Raw genomic sequence first — 26295 nt, 5'->3', positions numbered from 1 at the left:
ATGTACTCCGCCTACAGTAGTCTTAATTGACCTGGGTGCTTTCAATAACATTGGCCATGGATATTTTTATGAACACTGTGTGAGGGCTGGAGGCACCGCCTTGCAAAGATTCTGTTCATTCCCAAATGGTCAGGATTATTCAGTATTATTCATTATGTCAGGGGAGGAGAAATTGGTCCAATGGTACTTCTCTGGGGACTTCTATAGCATTAATTCCTTTCTACACTATTATTTCAGCACGTGTATGAAACCAGCAGGACAGATTATTCTTTGGTTGAGGATGAGGTATAATCAGAATGCTGATGATAGGCAGTTACACATTTCCAAACTAGATCAAGCAAGAGATACTGTAGAGAACTTGACCCAGTATCTAGATAATGTGTGTGTCTGGATGAGGCAGATTATAATTCTCTCCCTGCCATTCCAGTTCTAACTCTGGACTGAATTTGACTGTCTCTCTGGGAGCAGGTCTATAATTTGGATGACCTTTTGGACTCAGGACAACGGTTGTATTTGCAGGTGGAAGCCATAGGCAAGTTAAGAAAAGTGTTTTTGCCCATCTGTCATGACAAGAAAATCATACAAGGCTCCTTCACCTTCTCCCTGAACAGAAAGCTAAATCCAATATATGTCCTGCTCTCTGCATGGGGCCTGTAGAGAGTCATGGTGACAGGCCTTGAGCAAACTATTACAAAACTGTTACAAAAACAAAATGTGCAGAAACATGATTTGAGCTCAGAGAAAATGAAGTTTGGGAGAAAAAAACTTAGGCTGGTCCCCCTGAACACCCTAGAGAGCAAAGGGGTCGGGGGGTGGGGGAAGGAAAAAGCAAATAGACTTACAAGATTCTGCTACTACCATATACTATAAATCAAGTGTATTCCTAGTCTTTTTGTGCAGTCTGTTTCCTGATCTGGACAACCTTAAAGGACTGACATGACTAGATACCAAGTGGGATAGAGATGTTTCTGACTGGACAGCCTCAATATAAACAGTGAAATCCCACAGGACAAGACTTCTAAAAGTAATCTAATCCAGAAGATTACTCCTACTAGATTTTGAAGAGAAATTGTTAGTAGCAGGATCAATGATATCTTCACCCTTTCTGGAACACTGTTCTGTCTTAGGCCTCCCCCCCAAAAGCACTAAGTCAATTCTGAGTCCCAGCAAAAACCTCTTTTATTACATTAATGTGAATTTATTTCATTCACAGTCAGCCAATGGCTTGGCAAACAGTCTTATGAAGGTATACTAATTAGCCCAGACCTTTATCAATCCTGGAACGCTGCTGGGTAAAATTCCACACTCAGTGCTGACAGGGAAGGGCTGGGTTATACAGACAAATCTTCATGAGGCTGGAACGAACAAATGAACGAATGAGTGAGTTGTTTTCTGCAAAAGCCCCCTTCCCTTTTGCTTCTCTTTTAATCCTGATGGGAGGGACCATTCATCGTCCACCTGTGGCCTTACTCCCATGTTGACCATGAGTTCTTAATTGTTCCTTCCTTTTGGCAGCTCTGCAATGCGCAGGCTGGGCACTGGTTCCAGAAGCTCCCCACCGCACAGCTGTCTGAGCCCAAAGGCAACTGATAACTGCCAGCCTGCCCTGGCCCCATCTCTGCCTTTGATGCAGAGCCTTCATTGAGCCTTCCTCAGCTTCCAGGAATGGCCCAGGTTCTTCCCCAACCTCCTTACTACTGTCCGACTCTGCTGCCAGCTCCGCCAGTGGGACACAACAGACATCTGAAAACAGCAGCTTGTTCTCAAAATCAACAGACTGCAAGATGGAGCCTTTGGTCAGCTAAATGGAATGTTTATAGAGCGTGGACATGCCTCTTCATCCTAGCTTATTGTGCCATTCTCTGGTGAATAATGGTGGGAAAAGTTTAATGCCCTGCTCTCCTGTCAGTCTGATTTTCATTTTACATGCCAAGTCAGCCCTTTCATCCAGGATTAAATGTTATGCCAGCAATTGATCTAGCATTAAGAGCAGGTTTTTCAGGTTGGAGGGAACACCACTGGCTGCTGTCACCTTGATGTTTTTGTGTTTAGTTACTTGTCTGTGTGTATTGTTCATTGAGAATAATCATGAATGATACTAGGGAAACTGAATCATATTTGAGAAACGTTATAGCATAGTAATGTTCCTTTTATGTCATGTTTAAAAGAGATTTAAACACACACACACATACACACATTCCACCCAAACGTGTTCTGCACTCACACTCTCCCCACCCAAATGTGTTCTGTTAATTGAAAATTGTCATATTTTGAATTGAAATTTGAAATGGTGGTTTCTATCTTATCCACTTAAAAAAAAAAAATTCTTTACACCTCTCATTTCCCCCAATGAGGATAAACCAAAATGCACAACTCCCTTCCATTTTCTCACACTACAGCAACCTTGTGAGAAAAATTAAGGCTGAGAGAAAATGCTGACCCTCAGTCACCCATTGAACTTCATGGCTGAACAACATCTGAAGCTGACAGCCCAGTCATTCAGTACTCTAACAACATTATCACTCTGCTTTTCAAGTAATGTCTGATTTAGGCTTGCCAATTTTTGAATTACCCCTTGTGTATATGCCTTTAAACCAACTCTTGATCTGAGACAATTAGCAAGTGATATATCCACTTATGAAAAGATTTGTTTGCTAATTGCTGCCAATCAGTTGTGAAGGCACTGTACTGGAAACCAATCAAAGGGTCCACAAGAAAAGATGGAACTAAGTAGGATGACAGTGTAAACAGCCTGACTCTAAATGTATTGACTCAAAACTTTCACTAAATTCACTTATTTATTGGAAATCTTAGGCGGTGATAATGTTTTGGTAGTGTTTTTACTAAAGCCTTCCAGGATGCAATCCTATGGAGTTAGGGGTTCATATATAGAGGGACAAATCTAAAATTAGTTCTTCTTTGCCAGCTTCTGTGAATGGCTGTTTCTATAGTTGGAAAGCTCAAATTGAGGCATGGCAATAAGAACTTTGGATATGATAGAGATAGATAGATAGATAGATAGATAGATAGATAGATAGATAGATAGATAGATAGATAGATAGATAGATAGATAGATTATTAGAAGACATTTGTGATATGTGATCACTAAATGCATTTAGGCTATTATGTCTTCCCAGCTCACTAAACTGACAGTAGAATCAAATGTTTCAAATGTTTATTCCCTCCACAAGGATGAAAAAAATTAAAAACAACAACCACACTTTTAGTCTAACAATATGAGCCTGGTATAATATTGGATTTTCCAGAAGCTCAAACTCTGTAGATCACTTAGCAATGTAACTGGATTTATTTTATTTGGCTGGTAGGAAAAAGAAAATTCACTTCAGATAGCCAACAGACCTTTTATTTTCCCTATCCTAAGGCAAATTCATGAATGGTTTTCACATATTATGAATAAGTAAAAATCAAGTAAATGGTCATGTATGTCAACTCTACACATGATTCCCAATATCATGACCCCCAATATCTCTACACCAGAGATGGGCAACCTGGAATTTCAGAGGAGCTCTGGAGGACCTTTTTGTATTTCCTAACACATTTCTCTACACAACCAAAGAAAATCACCAAGATGGTTTTCACTGACTTGAAACTGGAGTTGCATAAAAATTATACTTTTAGTTGGGTGGCTAATAAGTTCAAATACATAAATAAAATCTCCAACATGGGTGGTTGAAGAGGTAGAAACAGTGTTTTTAAAAATGAAAACTGTTTTATTTTTTAAAACTATTTTTCCAAAGACCTTTCTCAACCCCACAAAAAATTGCCAGAAATATGGAACTCTTTTTGTATGTGGAACATAGCTCTGTCAGTTTGGCATCATTATTTCCCCCATTATAGTCCTAGTTGTCCACTTTGTTTAGACTTCAGCAGGTCTATGGCTCTCCAAAGCTTGGTCTTGCCTACAAACTTCTACAGGTTTGTAACTTCCTAAATAAAGCCCCTTTAAATGCCTATAAGACTGGATGAGAGTGATAACAGCAGCCAAGCTTCTATCTATAGGGAATTATTCTGGACTCCACCTGTTGGCCATTTTGGCCATATGCTCTTTTCCACAGTAGAGATCCCAGTGCTGAACTATGAAGTCTTGCATAACCTGCTGGGTTTTATTCCCTTCTGAAATCTTTTTGGGATTAAGAGGGAAGTATCAACAACTAGTACTGGAAGGGCAAAGCAAAACTGAAGAATGTATCATACATTCAAAGAAGTGGTAAGAGTTTATATATCTTTGAAACAATCTTATGGTCTGATGCTTCCCAGTTTGCAGCCTATGGTCGTTGATGATGGTCCAGGAGGATATTACCTGGGGAATGAGTGAGAGGTGACAATTATGACATACTTTCCTATCTTGTTTGATGTTACTTTATTATTTCCGTTTGTTATTATTTGTTTCATGAGGATGTTTTAATAATGTTACATTCCCTAATTTTAAAGAGTGGAACTTTGGGGTGATGACAGTATGAACCAGTGGTCTAGTGGTCTTGAAAGTAGGACTCCGAAACAGATAACTTTTATCTACTCCAAAGATAGCATGCTTAAAATGGGTGGCATGCATGATGGTCTCCAAAAGGATTCAGTGATGATACAGAGATCCGCATACAAGAAAAGGTTAGGAATCTCTGTTCTAGCCTTGAGTCTTTTACTCCTAATTGCACACCAAGTCTACGGTAGTAGTATCAAAGATATCCTGCTACAGATTACAGAAAAGTTGAGAGTTCTGAAATTCGCACTCTATGATAGTCCTTGCTGCCTGAGACAGATTTTAGAATTCTAGGACAAAGATTTCCAGTACTGGCTTAAAGAGACTGTGTATAAGCTGCACAATACTGCCCATATGCCAAGTTCATATCTCCTCGTTCTCACAAACGCAGTAGGATGAGTCCTCTCATGATTAGCAAATGTACCCAGAATGCATCTCAGTAGAATGATGAGAAAAAGCATGAGATGCAACTTTCCTTTAAAATAAAAAGGATGAAGAAAAAATGAAAGAAGAGAAAACATTATTACATTCCTGAATTGTAATGAAATCACACCTCCTATGCTCTACGTTAAAATATTTTCACACAGCAAATGAGCCATCCTTTCATTTTCCACTCATTAAACAATAACAATGGTTGCAGTCTTGTAATAATAATGAAGATTCTGTCTTTCAAAAAGAGCATCTAAATTAATCAAGCCATATCAGTTTCAAATTTTCCTGCATGTTTCTTTCAAGTCCTGCCACTTCTATTATTAAAGCAGCTCACCTGCTTAACAGGGTCTTTTTAATGTTCTTTCTGATGCAGCTGTAAAAATGTCACTCTGTTTGATCATTGTAAGCAGTTTTGTCAATTATAGTAAATCACAACACTAATGGGAAGAAACTGAGTTTGAAGTATTCTAATGTTTTTCCACTTAAAGCACTTCAGCCCAACTATGTGTCTTCCAGGTATCTTGGATTACTGCTCACATCATCTTGAAAAATCAGAATCATTAAACAAAACTAATTTTATAAAGAAGAATGTTGTGTCAAAAATCTAACTATATTGCTGCTAAAACCTAAACACATCATTGCAAGTTATTTTTGTATTAGCAGACGTAGCATTTGCCTTTTCTAAAACTCTGCTATTACTCTGTGCATAGCAGAGGCAGATCTAAGCAAACTAACTGCTCAAAGTTTCTGGGAATCATGCAGCATATAAATTTAATAAATTATTTAATTATTTAATAAATTATTATTGTTGTTGGTAACACAATAAGCCAGATATTTAGATTGGATTTGACATTTTGGAAGTGTGCCCAAGGTGCCTATTACTATTGGTACTATCTTTGCTTCATTTGTACTATCTTTATTTTGCTACAATTGTTCTGCTTTATTTGCAGGTCTTTTTATTTTGTGATTTTCTCCAGTTCTTTTTCCTCCATTCTACTGTCTCCAGTTTTCAGTGTCCATTATCCATTTTTTGTCTTTCTTATCAACAATTGTTAAGTCTGGGGTGTTTTGTAGTAGATGCTCATTTAAATTTATTTTAAATAATCCAAATTCAATCCTAGAGCACCTTAGGTCCATTTACTATTACTTTGTCTATTTTATGGCCCCACCAGTTCATGCTTATAGGAAAATATCTAGCAGATATTCCATTGCACCACTGCTAAATGCTTAAAGCTTGTATTTATTTCAGCAACTAATTTTTCCTCAGTTGTATTTGTGGTACTACCATCTTAGCTTTATGTGTTCAGTATTCTTTCTTAATGCACTAGTGACAAGAAAGTTTATATGGGCATTTCAAACGATAACAAAAATAGCTGCAGGATAGCCTCAGTGTAACAAGATTAGGTTGCTAATCATCCCCATCGTGATCCCAACAAGCCAATTTCTTCTATATGTACTTCAACTTTCCTCAAGGGAATTCAGGACAACTTTCATAGCTTGCATGCAAATCTCCTCTCATTTTATCAAAATCAACTGTGAGGTGGTGAGATGAAAATCTACAGAAACTTTACTCCAGATTCATGTGGCTGAATACCATCATTTGGTGACTTTATTTTTATGCCAAGACATTAACTTTTCTTAAATCCCACCCTTACTTAGATATATTTCCAAGTATTCTGCTGGTGGTAAACACAATACAAGGTTAAATTAAAGTAATAAAATAAATAACTACTGATGGAAGTTGTAATGCGATGGACAACCACAAACCATTCAAATGATTTCCAGTTCCCACGTTTCTTCCTCCATGCTCAATGGCTTGAGTTTTTCAGAAGAAGCTTTTATTACATGAACATCTTGTCCTATTGATAGAATTCTGTGTGGATCCATATATATTATTGTCCTTCTATTAATCCTTTCATTTCTCATTCCTTCCCTCTCTCCCCACACCCCAGATCCAGAGGACAACTCTGTAATAAGTAGTCTTTAATACCTTCAAGCTCCAGCATAAATTTTCAGTGTACTTGATCAAATTCATCAAATACTATGCAGAAATATATGTATAACTGTACAATTATGGATGGAGATAATGACGTTCTCATGGATTATATAGAAACAATGATAGATATCATTACCTTATGTCCTACGAGGTAAAGATTTGAAAAGGTTAAGTGGTTCGTCTGTAAAATTTTGTGAACAGGCAGTGTTCTGTGAACTGTTTTTTGAATCTTTAGGTGATTCTATAATCTCCCTGTTTGCTGAACCCCATCCTCTATCTATCTATCTATCTATCTATCTATCTATCTATCTATCTATCTATCTATCTATCTATCTATCTATCCATCCATCCATCCATCCATCTATCTATCTATCTATCTATGTTCTTGTTTTGAAGGGATATTCCCCCAAATACTTAGACTCATTTTTGGTCCTGGACCATTTATTTTGGGAGTAAAGTTCTTGGCGTGTTGTTTAAACCCTTGTGCTACCCACAATCCAGCAAGAGTTGTACAGTCTTCAGTTTTGATTAGATCTGTACTTTCTTAGTCTGTCACTGTCTATTTAAACAATAAATAGAAAATACATAAATGGAACCTCTGAGTTTCATGTATTGAAAGGAAAATAAGATATTGCTGAACCCCAACGGAGCATCTTAAAAATCCCCAGGTTTGCCTCTAATCACCTGTTCACTGTGCTTCTCTGGCAGAAAGACACTTGTATGTGCAAATAAATAAGTACAGTGAGACCCAGATCAGACATATTTCTTGCCACCAGAATCCTAATTGTAGAATCATTGGTTGACCATTGTCCAGTTTACATTTATGCAACCTGGATGTGACAACATCAAATAAGGCTATATTTTTTTTAAATGTTTTATTGCATTTGATTTTTAGAAAAATCACATGATAAAGCTAGACAAAAGGAAGGACTACATTTTAATTACATCTTCCTTTTCACCATATCACTTGAGATTAAGGCATTTATGAATTAAGAACTATAGGACTGTACAGAACAGGCATGGTCGATATTGAAGACAACAGATCCCAAAGAGGCTATGAAATTCTTGGTAATATATCAAGATAAATTAATGACTTGAATTTAAAATCAATCTAAAATCTCAGTTACAATCCAATAGAGATGTCTTACTAATGTTTCTGTGCATTATATATTTTGAATGTGCTTCTGTGTCATTTTAGTGCCTGTGTGTAAACATGCAAGCAAATCAATCATTTCATCAATTGTGTTTGTAAATACCTGAATCACCCAGTATTGTGAATGGTTAATTCACATCTCTTTGTATGTGTCACTGTTATCCTGAGAAGATGATAAACTACTTTAAGACACTATCTCTGACTAATGCATACCCCCAAAGATAACATTTCTAGCTGAAGGACAGTCATAATTTTCTGAGGAATGAGAAATGAGGAAGAAGAATAAGGAAGAAACACTGCTCCAATAATGAGCAATGACACATCTTTAAAATAGAACAGATTGGGGGGGAAATTTCTAGGTTTTGCAAAACCATGTACAGACACTAGTCTGCGAAAGTTATTAATTTGTAGAGCACTACGTTTGAAAGGCTCATTCAATTAATTCTATCTAAATCAGTTATGTAATTTGGATTACAAAACAGTACTTTTAAAATAGCTATCATTTTCCAGTGCAAAAGGCAGATATACTTTCCCTAATTAGGTTTCACAAGAGTGGAAATACCTGCTTGATCTTTTTTAGCATTGGTGTTCTAACCTAGGCTTCACAAAATCACGAAGCAGACTCCTTGTCCCAGCAAAACCCCTTTTTTATTAGGCTGATGTGAATTCCTATCATTCACATCCAGCAAAGTCTTTCAAGGGTGAGTTACAACCACAGACCTTATCAGGCTTGGAGAGTTGCCAGGATGGTAACTTCCAAAGCTGTACAAGAAAATATTTGGCATTGAGTCTCTGAGGGTCACGAAAAAATCTTCACACTAATTAAATGAACTAATTGTCTCCTGAAAGCACCTCTCCCCTTTCGCTCCTCGTTCTTCCCTATGGAAGGGGGCATCCACCTGTACCTTTACTCCCAAGTTGACCCTTGTTCCTTAACTGTTCCCTTCGCCTGGCAGCTCTGTGCATGCACACATCAGGAACAGGTTCCAGCTGTTCTTCTGCCCCACTGATCTTTGACACCAAAGGCAGCTGATAACTGTTGGACGGCCCTGGCCCCATCTCTGCCTCCAACACAGAGCACTTATCAGAGCCTTCCCCAGATCCCAGGACTGGCCTATGTTCCTCCCCAACCTCCTCACTGACAGAGTCTGCTGCCAGCTCTGCTGGCCACTGACAGGCCCCACCACTTGGAAGCTAAATGGAGTTGAGCATGATTATTATTGGGACAACAAATCTCCCGGCAATCAGGGTGGTAATCTAGGGTAATTAGTTGGAAAATATAATGTATTTCAAGTATGTCACTGTATATTTTATATTTCACAAGCAGAAGACGAAATATATTGTATGGAGTCACATATGTCATCTGTTGTCATACAAACAACACTATGCTCATTATTTAGCACAAGTTACTCATGTTGAAAATGACACACAATCAAGAGCCTTCTTTCTCAGGCAGGCTGAACACATAGAAAAATTTAGTTTGGAGGAAGTAATTTATTACTCTTATGAAACTGAGATTATCATTATCAAATTTTAAAATGTCCTCATAGGCATTATCTAAATTAAATGTACCATTCAGTCCAAACAAAACATTGCTATACATAAAATATGCATACATTAATTTACATGTACACAGGCAAATTCTAGAAACATACGCTCAGAGAAAAATAGAACAGACTGATATAGTAGAAAAAACTATGACAGGCAATTTGTATATTTGCTCAATTACTCACTTCTGGAGGAAAGTTTTAAAGGCTTTGATCTCACTTCTTTATCTTTAAATCATCCTTGGACTGAACAGGTCTACAATGCTTTGTAAAACTTTCAGTCCTTGAAACTGAATATTGTCCACCTTAAGGACAATGGCTATCAGCTAGTTTTATAGTACTGGAAGCTTTTTGGTGTAATCAGAATTATTTTTAATATTAGAAAGTTACTAATTTCCAAGTCAGTAAGAATCTAATATACTCTCAGGAAATCCCTGTATCCAGATTAGAGAAAGAACACACATCAACTCAGTTTAGCTACAAAAAAAGTTTTAAGGCTTATTTATTGAGCATCAGCAAACATGAAAATATTTTGCTGAAAAAAATAGGACAAAAGACTGACAAAACCATGGAGAAATAGAAAGACATTTTTCCATGGTTTTGTCAGCTAAAAGGCTTTATCTTTTCATATCATTTCTTAATCAGAAAAGCTACTATCAGTTTCCTCTTCATTTTTGCCGTTTTAGAAATAGACACCAAGTCTGTCTATCAATTTATCTATCTATCCATCCAGCCAGCCAGCCAGCCAACCATCATCTCTCTCTCTCTTTCTCTCTTTCATCTATCACACAAAAAAGTTTACAGACCCAACTGGAATCAAAATTGTGGATAAGTAACATGGACATTTCCAAAAATAGTCACCTCTTTTCATTCCAATTGAATGAATTCCAATTTATATCAGCAGAACAGAGATGCAAAATACAATCAGGGGATGACTGGATGCTACGAATGGTCATGAAAGCAAGCTGGTTGCCAAAATGCAACCTTATGACAGAGGGGTGATGCAGCAGTAGCTGTAACTCTGTGGATAAAAATGATAAGTATTTTTTTTCAAGTCTGCTATAACTTCAGATAGTCATTAACTGATTCATTGTAAGTTAAGGATGACTAGCATTACCCGTATCTCTTTTGTCAAAATGCTCAAAGCAGCATCACGTTGTAACGCAAGTGCTGTTCTTTCCTAAAATACCACAAGACATGTATAAAAGGGGTGGAGTTTGTAGTTCAATGATGTGTCATTGCTTTTGTTGTTTGTACTCCTCGAAACTGTGAACGCTGCTGCTTCCTGTTTGTTGATGTGAAGAGACTGGTATCCAGAGTATTAACACAATCTTATGTAATGCACTTCATGTATAGGGAAATCTGCTAACATTATGTTCTGATCATCATATTACTTTCTTCTTGTCTACCCTAAAATTTCTTAACTGCCTCCATGAGTCCCAAAACGTTTCATAAACCTCATGGAGAAAATTGGAAATGATAAATAAAACAAACGACCCTTGTTCATTCCCCAGACACACATTGTATTTTAAGGTTTATATGGTTTAATTAAACAAGTACTCCTAATCCAGCAGGGGGATCCATATGCAGTAACACAATTTCAATATTCTTGAAACATCGGCTGATATGGCTGAACTTGCTTCTTCTTATAGCTGATGAGGGTCTGTTTCTCCTTGGGCTTACTGATATTTATAGCCGTACCTGGTATGCTATTAAGTAGTGCTCTGAAAAGGTTTTGTGAAAAGCAACCATTGTCAATACTTGAAAGCTCATGAAAGCTTGTGCCTTTTAATAACATGTGTTCATCAGAAAAGAGGATTCCAGTCTCTCTTCATTTTTGCCACCGTAGAAATACCACTGTTCTGTTCCAACAATGTAAATAAGTCACCCAACATATAGTTTCATAGATGGCATCCCACAATGACGTACCCCAACCCAAACAGTTTCAGGTAGTCCTTGACTTATGACCACAATGAAGCCCCAAATTTCCATTGCTAAGTAAAATATTTGTTCAGTGAATTTTGCCCATTTTACAACCTTTCTTGCCACAGTTGCTAAGAGAATCACTGGAGTTGATAAGTTAGTACCATGGTTGTTAAGTGAAGTTGGCATCCCCGTTGACTTTGTTTGTCAGAAGATTGCAAAAGGTGATCACATGCCCCAATTGTCATAAATATAGACCAATTGGCAAGCATCTGAATTTTGATCACGTGACCATGGGGATGTTGCAATGGTTGTAAGTGTGAAAAACTGATTGCAAACTTTTTTTTTCAGTGCCAGTGTAATTTCAAACAGTCACTAAACAAACTGCTGTATGTTGAGAGGACTACCTGCACTTTCCCCAAAACATTTAGACATTTGGAGAAGGACTTCCTAGGATTATATCAGGATCAAGATAAAAAAGATTCTATTAAAAGATGACACCATTTTTCTTAAACACATCTGGAAGCAGATTAGAAGTCAATGGAGATGACAGATATTGTTCCTTTCCCTTTATATAATATTTCTCTGTGTTTTCTTTTTTGTAAGGTTTTATGAGACATAAATGGTTTCATGTACAGATGAATGTATACATATCAATACTATTACAACTTAAATAGCATTGGAGCCTTAAGGACTTTTTGACTTACCTTTTCAATTTTGTTTATTTGCTTGTTTGGGGTAAGGGGAGATGTTATAATTCTATAGATGTGTTAAGTCTAGCAAAAGCTTAACAATAAAACATCTGGGTTTTTTGGTTTCACATCAAATATTTTCAGGAAACTGCATCACTTTTATCTAGTAACAAAAACTAAGAGCTCTCCAAGGTCTTCAAAAAAGAGCTAGGGGCTGCATGCGTCTTTGGAATATGGATTGCCCAGCCCCTCATTTATAGCTCTATGTTCAAAAGAAATCACATACAAATTATTTCATTTGAAATTTAAGTATATTTTATTTAAACTGCATTTGATTTCTTTAAATATATTAAGAAAAAACAGCAATGAAATGATATCTGAGAGCTCAGACTGGGGCACTCTGCAACATTTTGTTTCAAATCTTTTTTTTTTTTTGCATTATATTAGAATATTATCCAATATATGAAGAACAACATACTACAGAATGACGTATTATTGGAATACCCCAGCTGTATACTCTAGCTGTATGCAAGCCCTTAAAATCAAACCGAAAGTAAGCAAACAAAAACTATGAATATTAAAATCATTCTTGTTGAAAGTAATCTAGAATCTGATTTATTGCTAAATATGTGTTGAAGTGTTACCAACTAATTTACCTGGCTGGTTAACCATGGTTGACATTGCTTTACCCTAAGTTACTGATTTTTACTGTTGACATGGAGTGAAGTTAGTTGAACTATCCCCTCATGCATTGCTGTAGCATTGACAGAAATGTGACTTCTTCCTGGTTCTGTATTCAAAGTTAGGCATAATTACAACAGTGTTATCAACACCACTTTCCATCCATATTGTTTTCAATAACATTATCAAATTACTTTGTGAAGAGGGATCAGAGGAAAGTTGTGGAGCTGTATTTTTTTAAGCATGGGGGAAACTATCCTATTAATAAAACATGCAGTCCTATTAAAATATGGTGTCTGCACACTGAAAGAGGTAAAAGGAGTCAAGGTTAATTCAGGCCTCAGCAGTATGGAATTGAAATTATTATTTGTCTATTTGTTCATTATATATGGGATAGAATGGAATGGAATAGGAATAGAATAGAATAACAGAGTTGGAAGGGACCTTGGAGGTCTTCTGTCCAATCCCCAGCTCAGGCAGGAAACCCTACACCACTTCAGACAAATGGTTATCCAATCTCTTCTTAAAACTTCCAGTGTTGGAGCATTTACAACTTCTGGAGGCAAGTTGTTCTGCTGATGAATTGTTCATTTACGTAGTCATCCATCTCACAAAATGTGACTTTGAGTGGCATACAATAAAAACTAAAAAAAATAGCAATATGGAAAAACAACAATAAAAAAATAATATTATGAATTAAAGGATAATCTCCTGCATACTACCACATATATCTCCGTAGCAGATGGGATCAACAACATGCCATTTCTTCTGGAACTGATGAGATAGGTAGATGTAATTGAGGAGAGTCAGTCCCTCAAATAACCTGACCCCATGCCACAAAGGGCTTTAAAGTCAAAACAAGCCCCTTGAACTGGACCTAATTAGTAACTAATGCAACTAATGGAGTCAAGTTGTAAGATGTGCCATACTAGGGGCACACATAACTGGCTATACCATTGCATTCTGCACCAGATGAGGCTTCTCGATACACTTCAAGGGTAGCCCAATGTAGAATGTCTCAGATAGAGCTTCCAATGTCAAGTTCAAATAATCTTGGAACAACTATTCTATGGGAGTATTTTTATTTGTTTACTTATTTTTTGTTCACTTATTCTTTGCAAGGCCACAAAATGTATTATATAAAAGGGCTTGGGACCAGGGGTGAGTTTCTACCGGTTCTGTCCACCTCTATAGAACCGGTAGCTCTGAAGAGCAGCAGACATAGAACCGGTTCTATGTCTGCTGATGTTATTGCCCACGCACCCACCCACCCGGGCTCTTATCTGATCTTTATTTCCTGATTTTTCAGCTTCAGCTGCCAAATGAGGCACAGCTACAGTTAAAAAAAACAAGTAAAGAGGTCTGTTTCAAAGGCTGCTTCTCGGCAGCAGTGGCGGCAGCAGCGCACGAATGACGTGTTAATGATGATTGATAGGCGCGTGGCTCACAGCGGGCAGGGAAGCTTGTAAATCCCAAACCGGTTGTTAACCCTGTCGTATCTCACCCCTCCTTGGGACTTTACCTATCTGTCCATCAGGAGGATAACTAATAGAATAGAAATGGTCGGATAGTATAGGAGAAGAAGCAGGCAGCAAGATCCAGTCAGATAGGAGGAAGGCTGAAGTGGAGAACATTTCAGAAAAAAAAAATCATCATATTCCTCGATTACATTTCTTTGTTTACCAGCCTATATGCAGTTACCAAAATACTTTGAGATGACTCAGCTTTTTCTTCTTCCCTTTAACGGAGTTATTTTGTCCCATTTCATATAATCTCAAAAGATATGGTTGCTGTGAAATAGTGGGGACAGGGGTATCTTCAGTGTGTGATCAAAGAAGTAAAGATAACAACAGTGTGAACAAAACTTCGCCTGTATTTTATGTACTTTACTTATCTTCTTTGTTTGGTGTTTTTTAAGGGTATCTTTGCTATGTGGAAATGTGCTCACATTAGTTCAGTAGATCAAGATAAACTGTTGAAAATATGTTCATAGTTCATACTTGCTACCCACCCTGTGATGTGAAACAAGCAAACATCATCACTGCGTACTAAAAACAATGTAAATGATATAAATATTGTCTACCTGTGCTGATGTATCTGTTGCCTTGGCATGTAAGAATGACATAGACATCTTCAAATTTAAGGAACACATATAGACATAAATAAATAATTTTCATACAACACAAAAATTTTCAGATATAAATGAGACATATTAGAATGATAGTTTTTCAATCTAAGAAATAATTAAGTAATTAAATGAAAGCAAAATGTTTTATAAAAACAAGACATAATTTATTCTTTGTTTTGTAAGGAGCATTGATTCCCAAAATTTAAATGCATCTTCCTCTGAAAATGCTCTTCTATTGATGTCTTTTGTAAAGCAATTACTTCTTGGATTCTATATCCTTACCAGACAATCATGACCCACTGATCCTTTCAGTCATACTCCTTTAACAAATTAGAGAAACAGAATGACCGTGGGCACTAACATCAGAATAATTTCCGAACAGTTTTGTGGCTGTTTTGAATGATATTAAAAAGGATTTTTTAAGGCGGGATAAATTTCTATCTTTGTTTGGAAAACCCTCTATAGAAAGCCTTTTTTGTAGAAAAGAAATGACAGTAAATTATGGACCTATGGTGAAATAATGTTTTATTCAAAGTGAACTGAACTTGAAGCTGAAAGAAGAATTGGAATTAGAAGGGCTTGTTTGTCACTGGCTCACATCAGTACAATTAAAAAAAGATTTAATATAGATAAGAAAAGACATGGCTTTGAGTCTCCAAAAAATGAGTTTGAAAATACATTGTGTGCTAATGATGAATGTGTTATTGCCAAGATTTATAAACTGTTGTTGAAATATGGAAAATGAATATATTAAAGATTGTATGATTCAAGGGGCAAAGAACTCTGGTGATAATATGATTGATTAATGGGAAAACATGTGGATGAATGGATTGAAGTTTACACTGAATTATAATCTGAAATAATTTTTAATACAATGATGTATTGCTGATATTTAACACCTGAGAGACTATCAAAGATGAATAAAGGAATTTTAAATGTATATTGCAAATGTAAAGAAACTAATTTTTATCATCCGTTGTGAACTTTGTGACAAAGTGAAGAAATACTGACCCAGCGTTTAATTTTTATTAAGATGACTCTTAAAATAAATATACAGCCGAAACCAGAAGTTCTTGTTGTTGGTTCAAAGAACTTGAAAGAAAATTTGGAACATTGCTATTATATATATTGACAGTGGCTGGAAATTTATATGCACAAAGATGGAAAGATACACAAATTCCACAATGGAAGAATGCATGGTAAAGATGATACAGTTGATGGTGACAGAGAAACTAACTGTTCTAATTAAAGAGAAAAATTTAACTAGTTTTGTTTCCACGTGGAAACCACTTCTGGACCTTGACCTCAAAAAAAAAACACTGTAATTTTAGGCTTTGATGATTGATTAACTTTGATATTGTGGAAATAGTTTGAAATAATTAGACACGTAAAGCAAAAAGTTGAGCTTGTAATTTTTCTTGTGTTCTACTGCTCTGGAAAAAGTCAGAAGTCACTATTTTTGTTCTTTTTCCTTACTCTTACTTCTCTTTTCCAACTGCAACCCTTTTTAAAAACTTTTGTATTATAAGTATTTTATCTCATAACAAACTTTAATAAAAACATTATAAACATCTTTCTCCTCAAAAGTGTTACCTGCACTTCCTAGTTTGTATCAATTGCTAAACCGATAATCATCCTTTCTCCAGCCTGGTAATAAAGAGTTGCCCTGAGAATGAGAAGGGTGGTCTCAAAATAATGATATAATAATATTTAATAATAAACCAAATTAAACAAACCAATATAATATATCATATCATATCATATCATATCATATCATATCATATATCATTATAATATAATATAATATAATATAATATAATATAATATAATATAATATAATATAATATAATATAATATAATATAATATAATACAAAATAATAAAATAAAATAAATAAAATAAAATAGGAACAACACACAAAGCATAAGACCAGCATTGCATTCAAGGTAGTATAACAAGCTGACCCATTTTTTAGTATAATTTGGATACAATAATTTAGCCAATACTGAATTCCCCTAGTAGTATCTTATAGCCCATATTTTTTACCATTTTATCAAAAATAATATCACTTTATTGAATGAATTGTGTCAGCTACAATCCTAAACTAAAACTAAACTAAAAATTACATTTCTGGTCAGAACAGAATTGAAACAGTACAACTTTATGTCCAGAGTTCAGCTGAACTAAATAAAGAAATCTACATAAAAAAAATCTATATTTGAAAAAAATGTTCATTCATAAACTACAATTATGTAAAATAAAATTTATTATATCAACAGAATCAACAGAATTTAAATTATTTATTAGATGTTTATATACCATAATTTTAATATATATTAGATATATAAACTCACATTTTCCTTCAGATTGCCTGGTCAAGCTGACTGCCTAAAATACCTGTCCAAGCCCTGGCAGGGTATGGACCTGCCAGGGTTTGGGCTTTATTTTACTATAAATGTTACCTATAGTTCTTTGCTTCTAAAATAATGTTCTCACGAATACTTTCTCATGGTGTCTAAAAGCCATTTTGCATAGAAGCAATTCACTGACTGATACTTGCTTTGGAAATGTATTACTAAGAATAACCCTTCTGTAAGCTTCATTTCTTTGTGTTCCTAAAAAAACTTGTCTTCAGACTACAAATCAGCAGCTAAGAAATGGCAGGTATGAAATAATTATGCTGAAAAAATAAAACTAACATTTGACTCTCTCCTTTCTATTTTTCACTAGGGTGATAAGAATTGTCAGAACGGACAGCGCTTGCCATTGCTTTAATAAGGAGATCGTTGAGGATTGTAAAATTGTCAGCAGCTGCCACCATGTACAAAGAATTTTAAATTGCAGCTCATAACTTTTATACCATTCAAGATACTGGATTAAAAACTGAATAATGTAACCAATATCCTGTGTTGCACCTAAAAGATTCAGAATATGGAGATCTATGAAAATTGTCCAGATAATACTTAACAAATGTCTAAGAACTATTGCAATCATCTCAGTCATACATTTATGTCCAATCTGAAATCAGATATATATATAGTTCATTTTACCAAATCAACATTTTAAGTACAAGGGATATAAATAGAAAGGAACAAGGACATATAAACTATTTAACTGTGAGCCCTGAGAATATCTGGCAATTTCTTTGGGAACTCAAATAATGTGGCTGTATAAATGGTGATAATAACGATTTCCACTTTGGGTGAACCTTCTCTAATAATTATAAAATGCACCCCAAAGAGATTGAATTGATTAAAATGTCATTTAAACCATATGGAAATGAATCTGGTGCTACCTTTTACTAGCACACTTAAAAAGCCACTATGATGATTGATAGGCATTACATGCAAAAGTCAAGTACTCTTAGCATCTTAACAGCAGCTGATTACTCTAAAAGACCAACTCTTTCTATCTTTGATAAAAGTATCACCAGTGGAACAAAGGCTTTACAAGAAGCACATATTTCAGAAGGCTAGGCCATATATATGTGTGGAAGCTCCTATTGGCCAAATGGTATCCTGCTTGTGGAGAACTTCACCAAAATCAGAATTAGCTGTTTGTATCATGACACAGAATACAGAGTAGAATAGAATAGCAGAGTTGGAAGGGACCTTGGAGATCTTCTAGTCCAACCCCCTGCTTAGGCAGGAAACCTTAAACCACTTCAGACAAATGGTTATCCAATCTCTTCTTAAAAACTTCCAGTGTTGGAGCATTTACAACTTCTGGAGTCAAGTTGTTTCACTGATTAATTGTTTTAACTGTCAGGAAACTACTTCTTATTTTTAAGTTGCTTTTCTCCTTGATTAGTTTCTACCCATTGCTTCCTGTTCTACCCTCAGGTGTTTTGGAGAATAGCTTGACTCCCTCTTTTTTGTGGCAGCCCCTGAGATAACAGAACACTATTATCACGTCACCCCTAGTTCTTCTTTTCATCAGACTGGACATACCCAGTTTCAGCAACCACTCTTTATATATTTTACTTCCAGTTCCCTAATCAACTTTATTGCTCTTCTCTGCACTTTTTCTAGAGTCTCAAACATTGTGGCAACCAAAACTGGATGCAATATTCCAAGTGTGGCCTTACCAAGGCATTATAAAGTGGAACTAACACTTCATGTAATCTTGATTCTATCCAGGGGTGGGATTCTACCAGTTCGGACCAGTTCTATAGAACCGGTTGTTACGATTCTGTGCAGTTTGAAGAACCAGCAAATCACACCATTGGCTGGCCCCTCCCCTCCCCACCCACCCACCCCACCCAGAAGGCTTCCCCGAGGCCCAGTCAGGGGTAGTATTCAGGGGGTTGTGGGAGGGAGAAGTGGCCTGAGAGCAGAGCTGAACATTCCTTAGGATTGAAGCTTCTATTTTTCAGTGCAGACTCAGGCAGCAGATTGCAGAAAAGTAGACCTGGGAGTGAAGTTGTGATTCTGCAAGCAGCTCAATCTGCCTGCCTGCTCTGCCTGATTTTGGGTAAAAGTTGCTCTTTTTTTAAAATAAAAAATTCAATCTTTACATATATATTTACAATATTTATATACAAGCCATGCCCAGCTAGTTACATGACCACCAAGCCACGCTCACAAATTAGGCCATGCCCACAGAACCAGTTGTTAAGAAATTTGAATCCTACTCCTGATTCTATCCCTGTATCCCTCTATACAGAACTATATCAGGACGGAATGAAAAGTGGGGTGGTGCTTCTGTCAACGATGGATCAGAGACTACGATCATGCGTGGCTTTGATCCATGTTTACCTTGTTGGAAGGGTCCCTATGGGACCAGAATCATCTGACTCACTTCGGAGAGGTGGGGGAAGAAGGGGAGACCACCAGCTGGGTCAAGGGGAGCCACATCTCCCCTCCCTAGCTAGGTATTACTCTCCTGGAAGACAAGGATAAACAGCAGTCTAAAATGGCTGCCCTGAAGATGGAAAGCTGTCAGGACCTAAGTGTGTGCTGGAGCGGTGAAATGGTGAGCAATGTGTAACCAGATAAAAGAAATTGATTTTTTTTAACAAGAAGCAGAAAGAAAGAGCCCTCATGTAAGAGTATCACAGTGGCAAACAGAAAATAAGAGGAAAATACAAGGTAAACAAAATGAGATATACTAAGAAGCTATTTAGTGATTTACTGGAGGGGATATATACAGTTGACTATATATACAGTTGATTATTAAATGGATATTAGAAGTGTATAATGAGAATATTTTATTATGATTATAGTAGGGGAATGGAAAATACCATGTGGATCCTAAATATATTGGCTTTGCTATATTTTTACTCTTCTCAGATTGCTCAGATTATTATATATCAGCTTAGAGAAATTAAGGACAATAATGATGTGTAATGCAAAATAAAATAGGTGGTAAGATGAAAATGGAAATAATAGGGGATAAAAAATTGAAAACTTATGTATGAATGAAATTATATTGAATTAATGAACTGAAATATGAAATGCAAATTTATTTAAAGATGAGTGAAAGATGAGTGAAATATGAGCTAATATTATGTAAGATTAATGGAAATGAAAGTATGATTATGTACAAATGTCATAATCTGGAAACATCTTGTTCGTGTGAAAAGATGTGTAAAATTTAAAAAATAAAAAACTTTTTACAAAAAAAAAGTATGGAATGAAAAGCTGAAACAAGGTCAGTCCAAACTGTAACAAACATCAGAAATTACATCCAAGGAGCAGCACATAGAATTTAGCTAAATTCCATTAGGGAAATTCCATGAGCAAGCTTATGAAGAAACACTCCAGTAATGAGTCTTCTGAACCAAGAGTCATTTAAAGATCAGTATTAATGTTCATTAATGTTGTAGACATTCTATGCATTCGATGCATAGAATTTGATGCTTTTAAAAGACACGGTCCGCTCTTTTGAAGACAACGAAGTCCATATTTTGGAAAGAGAGGATTGCTGGTTTGAAAGTGGAGTGAAAGAGGCCATCTATGTCAAAACTGAACATAGTTTTCTGAACATCTCTCAACAGAAGAGGAGGGACATGACATCATCAACAGAGGGGGGCGGACATGACATCATCTACCTCCAATCTACAACATAGTCCTTTCAACAGTTCCAAGAAGGCTCCACACCAATTTGCAACACTCGGGTGACCCTGATGACACAGATAAACTTTCAGATAAACCCTCTAAAAAAGAGATGTCCAACTGTGGCAACTTTAAGACTTGTGGACTCCAATTCCCAGAATTCTGGGAGTTGAAGTCCACAAGTCTTAAAGTTGCCAAGGTTGGAGACCCCTGCACTAAAACAATTGACCAGCTGTCTGCAAGGAGTATAAATCCTTCCATTTCCCACCATCCAGTGAGAGCTGAAGAAGTTTCTTGGATGAGAAGCTAAATATCTTTTTTTAAAAAATAGAAAGTTCAGTTGCTTCTTTTGGGGAAAAAAAAAGCACCTTTGGGATTTGACGCCTTACTTAAGAGTAGCAAGAATTTTATTCTTTGCTTCTCCTGCCCACCAACTGATCCTATATTTTTTGCTACTTATGCTCTGCAGCAGTAGGTGGTAAGTCAGATTCCATTTAAAATGAAAGGGTGAATGCTTTGAGATAGGTCTGAGTTTCTTCTTTAAATTTCTGCTACAGACAATTTATAATCAACATCATTCAATCATCATAGAAGTAGAAAAAACTCTAATTTTGATGCTTTGGATTTGCATCTGGATGTCTGATACCTAGGAAATGGATAGATATACATTTTGTTTTCTTGAAGCGATATCATCATCATCATCCTCAATCATCATCATCAAACTTTTATTACAGCCTTTAGACCAGATAGGAAAACAATAAAATACATAAAGTTGTCATTATTATTATTAAAACTTCTTTTAAAGAAAAGACGCATAATGCAATAAAATTACAAAAAACACATTACTGTAATTTTTAAAAAGCAGTGTTAGATAGCAGTGGCAATCACCACAATTTGTTCTAAACTTCAACCAGAAGTAGGATGGATACAACAAATGATAGCACAAAATCAGGCAACCTGGAATACGTCAGATAGAAGCAGTGAGAAATAGACATTGTTCTCTCAAGCGAGGGTAGTTCTTTAAGATGAGCTAAATATGTATCTTCTGAGATTTTCTATAAAGTAAGCAACAAAGGAGCATGGGCATAAACACTGCTGCAAAGCAACATTTTTATAACTGTAGCAAACTCACCCCAAATTTCCCGTTTCTTGTACAGAAGGTGGGGTTGTCTCTAGCACCTCCTTTTTTTTCAGTGGTGCTAATGACATGTTGAAATCAAAGTTTGTCTTGAGTGTTGCTTACTCTTAATGGCTGTTTAATCTAGGCATACCATCAACTAGCTGAACGAATGGTTCTTTGACAAAAACAAAAAAACAAAACCACAGGCGTTTACTTGGCTCTTGTTTTCAATTCCTATGAATTTTTCAGGTTTGGGATGAGAGCCAGCAAATGACATCCACCATTATTACTTTTCTGAGACGGAAAAACAAAGAACACTTTTGTGGTTAGGATTACTATCAAGTGAGCAGGATGTGCCTTTTCCAGGAATACAAAAGGGTGGGCATAACAGGCTGTGCTTTCTGAAGAAATACTATGCTTGATGTTTAAAGAGGATCATCTGAGAGAATATTTGTTTAACTTGGATGCCGTTTTTCGTTTTAAGCTGGCACCGAGCTTGATTTATATGTGGCAGAATCTCATGCATATCTTTACTTCTGCATAAGCCCAGGACCTTTGTAACATTAAATATATCTGAGAATCACAGTACCTTATATAACTTATCCTAACATTTTAGTACTGTATCTGCTCTACCTGCTTTTTGTTTGAATTTCCCTGATGTATTCTACCCAGACTTCATGTTAAGGGCCATCTACATATGAAATAAACATAGTTGTTTCCTCTTTTACACACACACACACACACACACACACACACACTACATGGAGCTAGTACAGTACCATCTCCATAAACTTCTCTACCTTTAGATTAATTTTCTGCTGATGCTAATGTGTTCAAAGATAAACAGAGTTACAGATAGTTCTAATACATGTTAGCTCATAGTTCTAATACATATTAGCACAGTAAAAATAGATTGGCATTTACAGTGAAAATACAACCTAGAACTAAGGAGAAACTTCCTAACAGTGAGAACAATTAACCAGTGGAATGGCTTGCCTTCAAAAGTTGTAGGTGCTTCATCACTGGAGGCTTTTTACAAGAGACTGGACAGACACTTATCTAGAATGATATCTGGTCGACTGCTTGAGTTGGCAGTTGGACTAGAAAATCTCCAAGATCTGTTCCAACTCTGTTATTGTTCTGTTATTTTATTTATTTGATTTATATTGCCATCCCTATTACAAATGTGAATCTGGGCGGCAACAACATATTACAAAAGGAGAAAAAAAAATCATATATTTTTCCCTTAAGTGTGGTCATAATTCAGTTGATTTCTATATGGCTACAACTGCCCTTGAACATCTTGAGGTTTATCAAAATCAGTGCACGCTAATATGAACTACAAGAATGTGCTGATAATATATAGTGCTTTTAAAAATAATGGTTGAGTCATAGTTATACAGAAGATATCTGATCTCTTTTTATGTTGTATAACTATGCTTCTGTGTGTGTCAATTCTGATGACTCTCGGAGGTTGGAGAATAGGGAAAGACAACTCCCTCAATGTTGAAAAGAAGCAAGAGCCTTGCATGGCTGGAATCCCACCTATTTTATTATGCTGACTTATTTTTATTATTCAAAGAACCCAACATCTGTTGGAGCCAGACATTCTACGGATCTATTTAATAAACAAACAGATACTAAATGCAGTGATTATTTAAATTCAATTATAGTTTGTATAATACATTGGGGGTTTATGCTCTTTCCTTCTTGATCAGTAGTTTTCTAACTTGTCCTTTATATAATTAATCCTATGTAAAGAACAAAAAGAATTCATTTTTCTATACTCAGCATTTCAATGTTTCGTTTATCTTCATACGGCAGGTAAATGCATGTTTGCCATTAACGGCTTAACTGTTCATTTAAAGTTTTAAAGTCTTAGTAGAATGCTTGAAATCATCATCCAAGATCATATCTTGCACCAATTATTTGCTGGAAGGAAAAGTAATTTTATGATAAAGAATAAATGGAAGACAAAATGAATGAGGTCAATCTGAAGCAAAGCTCAGGCTATATGGCTGACATGGCTAAATCTGAAAAGTATGAAATAACAACAAAACCAACAACATTCTGTCTGCAGAATGTACTACTTTGTTCCTGCGGATGAATTGTCAGGTCATCAAAGAATGTTTGGAGAATTTTATCCTAATCTATGGTTCTATCAAAGATTGTATATCAATTTTTCTTAATAAAAATTTAAACTCTCAGAAAGTATGAATTTACTCAACTGCAAACAGCATCTCCCTGTTGGTGGAGGCTATAAGTGAATAAAATTGTTTTAGTACTATTCTGCTTGTTGATGTAACTCAGATTAGTGGATAAAATATAAAGGTAAAAATATGTATATGATTTTTAAAAATTCCCTTCTCACCCCTATAAGAAAAGGTTCCTGGGATCTGTTGGAGCCACTCTCCTAGGTTAGGAATCACAGCCTGGGTGCTCCTATCACCATTGGGACCCTTTTGGCCTTGACTTTTCAGAACCTTCCTGATCCTTTGTTTCTCCTTTAGGCCTTGCTACTTCTCCAAAATTGATCATATTTTGTATGTATGTATACATTGGACAAACCAACAGGAGAATACATTTTTGAAAGTGTACAAAAATCTTTGTTAAGAAAACCTAAATGTAAAAAAATGAGTTTCTCAAATGCTGGGAGCAAGGTATTAATTAAGTTATTTTTAATTTGCAATTCTAATAGCCTCTCATTAAAAAAGGCCCTATCAAGCTCAATCAAACTTACTTTTAGTAGGTCTATTTGGTTAATATTCAGGCTCAAATGTTCTTGCTGTGTGTTTTATTTTTATTAATCCAAGTTCCAGAACATTTCTTTTTATGCTTCTACTTTTATTTTAATCCATAGGGGGTTTCTCAGAAACAGTAGTATAATAAAGGCCTAAACTTTTATAAAAGTTGCCTTCCCCATTTAAACGTCTTAAAGAAGCTTTTTAAATGTAGTTTGAGGAAGAATAAGGATGATTATTATGTTTTCTTTCTCTGCTTGCCCTGTCATCTTTAAAGTAGTTTCATAGAATCAAGCAAATCTGAAAGGCTTAAAAGCAAAACTGAAGCAAAAGTACACAAATGCCAATCTAAATGTATTGTGCTGCTTGTAAATTTCATAATAAATGTCATTCGGGGCTCAAGAAGATCAATACCTGTCAACTTAGATTTGTAGGCAGAATGAATAACTGGGTTGGCTGAAAAGAGCAACCTACAGAAACTTCATTACAACAGAGTCATATGGGTTGATCTCAAAGATATGCCATTTCTTCTTCACAATCTATTGAAGCCAGATCTATTTAAAGTTGAGCTAAGGTAGTGTGACAGAAAAAGTTTTGGAACAAGACTTCGCATATAACAAATCCTTACACATGAAAATAAAATGCTGTCCTTCAGTTATTTTATACAATGTCTTTGGCAATTTGCTTCAATCTTGTGCCTTCTATAAGACCTGGGACCACAACTTCCCAAGTTCCTAATCTGCATGGCCATATCTGAAAATTGTGAATGGTTATATCTAAAATACCATACCTGTTGGAATCCAGATTGAATGCTCATTCAACCTGGATTGCTTAATGAGTATGGTTTCTAAATTATACCATATTGTGAAGGGAGAAATAGATAAGGCTTATCTAAAACATTTAATGGTGAAATTCTCACAAATTGAAATTAACCCAGTATATCCTTCACACCTACCCTTATGTGGATAATCCATAGTTCAGTATGTCATTCAAACCCACAAATTAAATCAACTAATTAACCATGAATGAACATGTTCTGTTAACAGGCAATGTGTTTGAAACAGAAATAACATTCAAGCTGTTTTCCATGAAAACCAACCCATTAAATTGGAGAAGTGTTACTCCAAAGAAAATGTGAATAGGATTTCAGGCATTACAACATTTTCTATAATAAGTGGCAGCCTTTAACAATTTTGGCTGATTTGCAAGAGTAAGAAGAATCAGGCTTGGCTGATACCTGGATATGAGGGAAATCAGGAAATGTCATGGCTGTAAGACTAGGTAATCAAAAAATTAAGCTTCTTAAGGGAGGGTAAGGGAGGGTATGCC

At 35.9% G+C, this 26295-nt stretch overlaps 1 protein-coding gene across 2 annotated transcripts in view; it reads right to left on the bottom strand.

Annotated features, from left to right (window-relative positions):
• The window catches only part of MME (membrane metalloendopeptidase), a 98377-nt gene extending 75805 nt beyond the window's left edge, over window positions 1-22572 (bottom strand). Inside the window, exon 1 of one of the 2 annotated variants that reach the window (XM_026701652.2) lies at window positions 22238-22572. In XM_026701652.2, the coding sequence (XP_026557437.1) occupies window positions 22238-22314 (77 nt within the window). In that variant the 5' untranslated portion in view covers window positions 22315-22572. The remainder of the gene's footprint in view (window positions 1-22237) is intronic. The other variant, XM_087933332.1, reaches the window with a different exon arrangement.
• Window positions 22573-26295: the final 3723 nt, after the last annotated feature.

This window comes from Pseudonaja textilis, chromosome 4 (genome assembly GCF_049901715.1).
Source record: "Pseudonaja textilis isolate UNSWEBS1 chromosome 4, rPseTex1.2, whole genome shotgun sequence".
NCBI lineage: Eukaryota > Metazoa > Chordata > Lepidosauria > Squamata > Elapidae > Pseudonaja > Pseudonaja textilis.
This window is presented reverse-complemented; position numbering and strand designations above follow the sequence as displayed.